At 39.1% G+C, this 1,885-nt stretch overlaps 1 protein-coding gene across 1 annotated transcript in view; it reads right to left on the bottom strand.

The window, feature by feature from the left end:
* LOC103380083 (UPF0577 protein KIAA1324-like) overlaps positions 1-1,885 on the bottom strand; it is a 22,361-nt gene that overhangs the window by 10,036 nt on the left and 10,440 nt on the right. The window contains 4 exon segments of the mRNA XM_025056412.1: positions 200-302; positions 391-481; positions 1,378-1,506; positions 1,604-1,786. Of these exon segments, the coding sequence (XP_024912180.1) occupies positions 200-302; positions 391-481; positions 1,378-1,506; positions 1,604-1,786 (506 nt within the window).

Raw genomic sequence — 1,885 nt, 5'->3', positions numbered from 1 at the left:
GCAACACTGGATGGAAATAAATCTTGTGACACTGCAGAAGCTTATCGAAACAACGCCACAGCGAATGCGTGCTGTAATCAAAGCTAAAGGCGGTCCAACGAAATATTAGAGTGTATGACCCTTTTTTTTGTATGGCGACTTTTTTTTTGGGCCAGGCAGTGTATGTTGTTGTAACCAAGGCAGATGTTCATTTCCTCACCATCATAAAGTAGAGCTCACAATCGGCTGCGCACTCCGTTTCAAATTCAAATGTGATTCGACCAAATTCTGTGGATGACAGGCTCCACACTGAAGTCGGAAGCCTGGTGGGTAATTCAAATATTAGGTCAATTCAACTGGGAAGAGAAATAAAGAATGACATGAGAAAGACGTGAAAACACTAAGACTTACTTAAACCCAGGAACATGGATACTAAGGATGAGGTAATCATTATCGGAACTTCCTGCTCCACTCTGAATGTGATCACCCGCCACTTCCCAGCCTACATTCATGACAAAATAACACGAATAATTAATTGTAGTATTAAAATAAAGAACACATAAATACTAGAACAAGTGTTACTTAGATTTTAGGACTTTTAATTTAGTGCCCTAAAAATAGTTTTGGGGATAAACAGCTGTATATGTTAAAGTGAAAGTCACTTGATGGCAGCATTGCAGCTCATTTATTTAATCTCGTACTCATACTGTGGTTTTTACAGATAATAAATAAATAAACATCACTAGACCTGTATATGTAGGTACTGGTTGAATATCGGAATCGGAAATTTAGTGTTTGGACAATATCGGCATATCGGCAAAAAAATTAATATCTGACATCCCTACTTATCTTATTTGTCATAAATATTTTACAGTAATATATATCAATCAACTTAAATCGGAATTCCGTTCCGACAGCACAGTAATTAGGAACTTACATACTGTGCATAAGTACCTATGCTTACCAACGCTAACACAGTGGCAGCATCATAATCTAGGACATAAAAACAATCGGACAAGTCTGACTTATGCATGGGAGCCGTAATGAAGGGCGAAAAGAGAGAAAATAGAAAATATATTTCTGCTTTGCTGTACCTTTTAAGACAACGTCAATAAATTATCTTATTAATACATTTATGCGAAGTAGCGACGTGCCTACGAAACGCCAGTAGGTCAAGGACGTCGTAAAACCAAGGACCTCCTGTACATTAATCTCAGTTCCTACCCTCGGCCTTTACTGATCTTTTTGACAACAGTGCCAAACATTTCATTTAAAACCCATGGTTTCAATGTGTATTAGTTCTAAGCCCGTTATCTATCCGCTTTCTGGCTAAGTAAGATGATTCATACCAAACGTAAAAACACTGTATCCTCGAAAGGAGAACTGGCTGACACCCACCGCTCATGCCATCACACTTGTTGTTGCCCACGTTAAAGCAGGATGTCTTCATGTTGGCAGGAAGGGTATTCCACCATTTGTACTCAAAACCCAAGGTAGGTTCAGTACCTGCCGGACACTGCTTACATGCTGTTGATTTACAAAAGTGAGTAACAGAAATTAGAATGTCAAGCAAAGGAGGACAAAAAAAAAAAAAAAAAAGAAGTATTAGCAATTTTCTCCATACCTTTTAGCCCATCTGAAAATGTCCCAGGTGGACAGGGTGAGCAGGTGGCTGTGTCATTGTTGTAGAAACCAGGGTTACAGGGTGGGCAAGGTTCTTGTTTCCCGCTCATGGGTAACATTACAGCTCCAACCACCTCCTCAAGACAGATCTTCGGCTCTATCCACTTATAGATAACCCGAGTCTGAAATCACAGAGGTTGTGGGTGAAAGAAAACAGAAATGACACAAAGAGACAATAATAATAATTCTAATAAAGACATCACAAGCCAGGTATGACTAGAAT

The sequence above is a fragment of the Cynoglossus semilaevis genome, chromosome 6 (genome assembly GCF_000523025.1).
Source record: "Cynoglossus semilaevis isolate Cse_v1.0 chromosome 6, Cse_v1.0, whole genome shotgun sequence".
Lineage (NCBI taxonomy): Eukaryota > Metazoa > Chordata > Actinopteri > Pleuronectiformes > Cynoglossidae > Cynoglossus > Cynoglossus semilaevis.
This window is presented reverse-complemented; position numbering and strand designations above follow the sequence as displayed.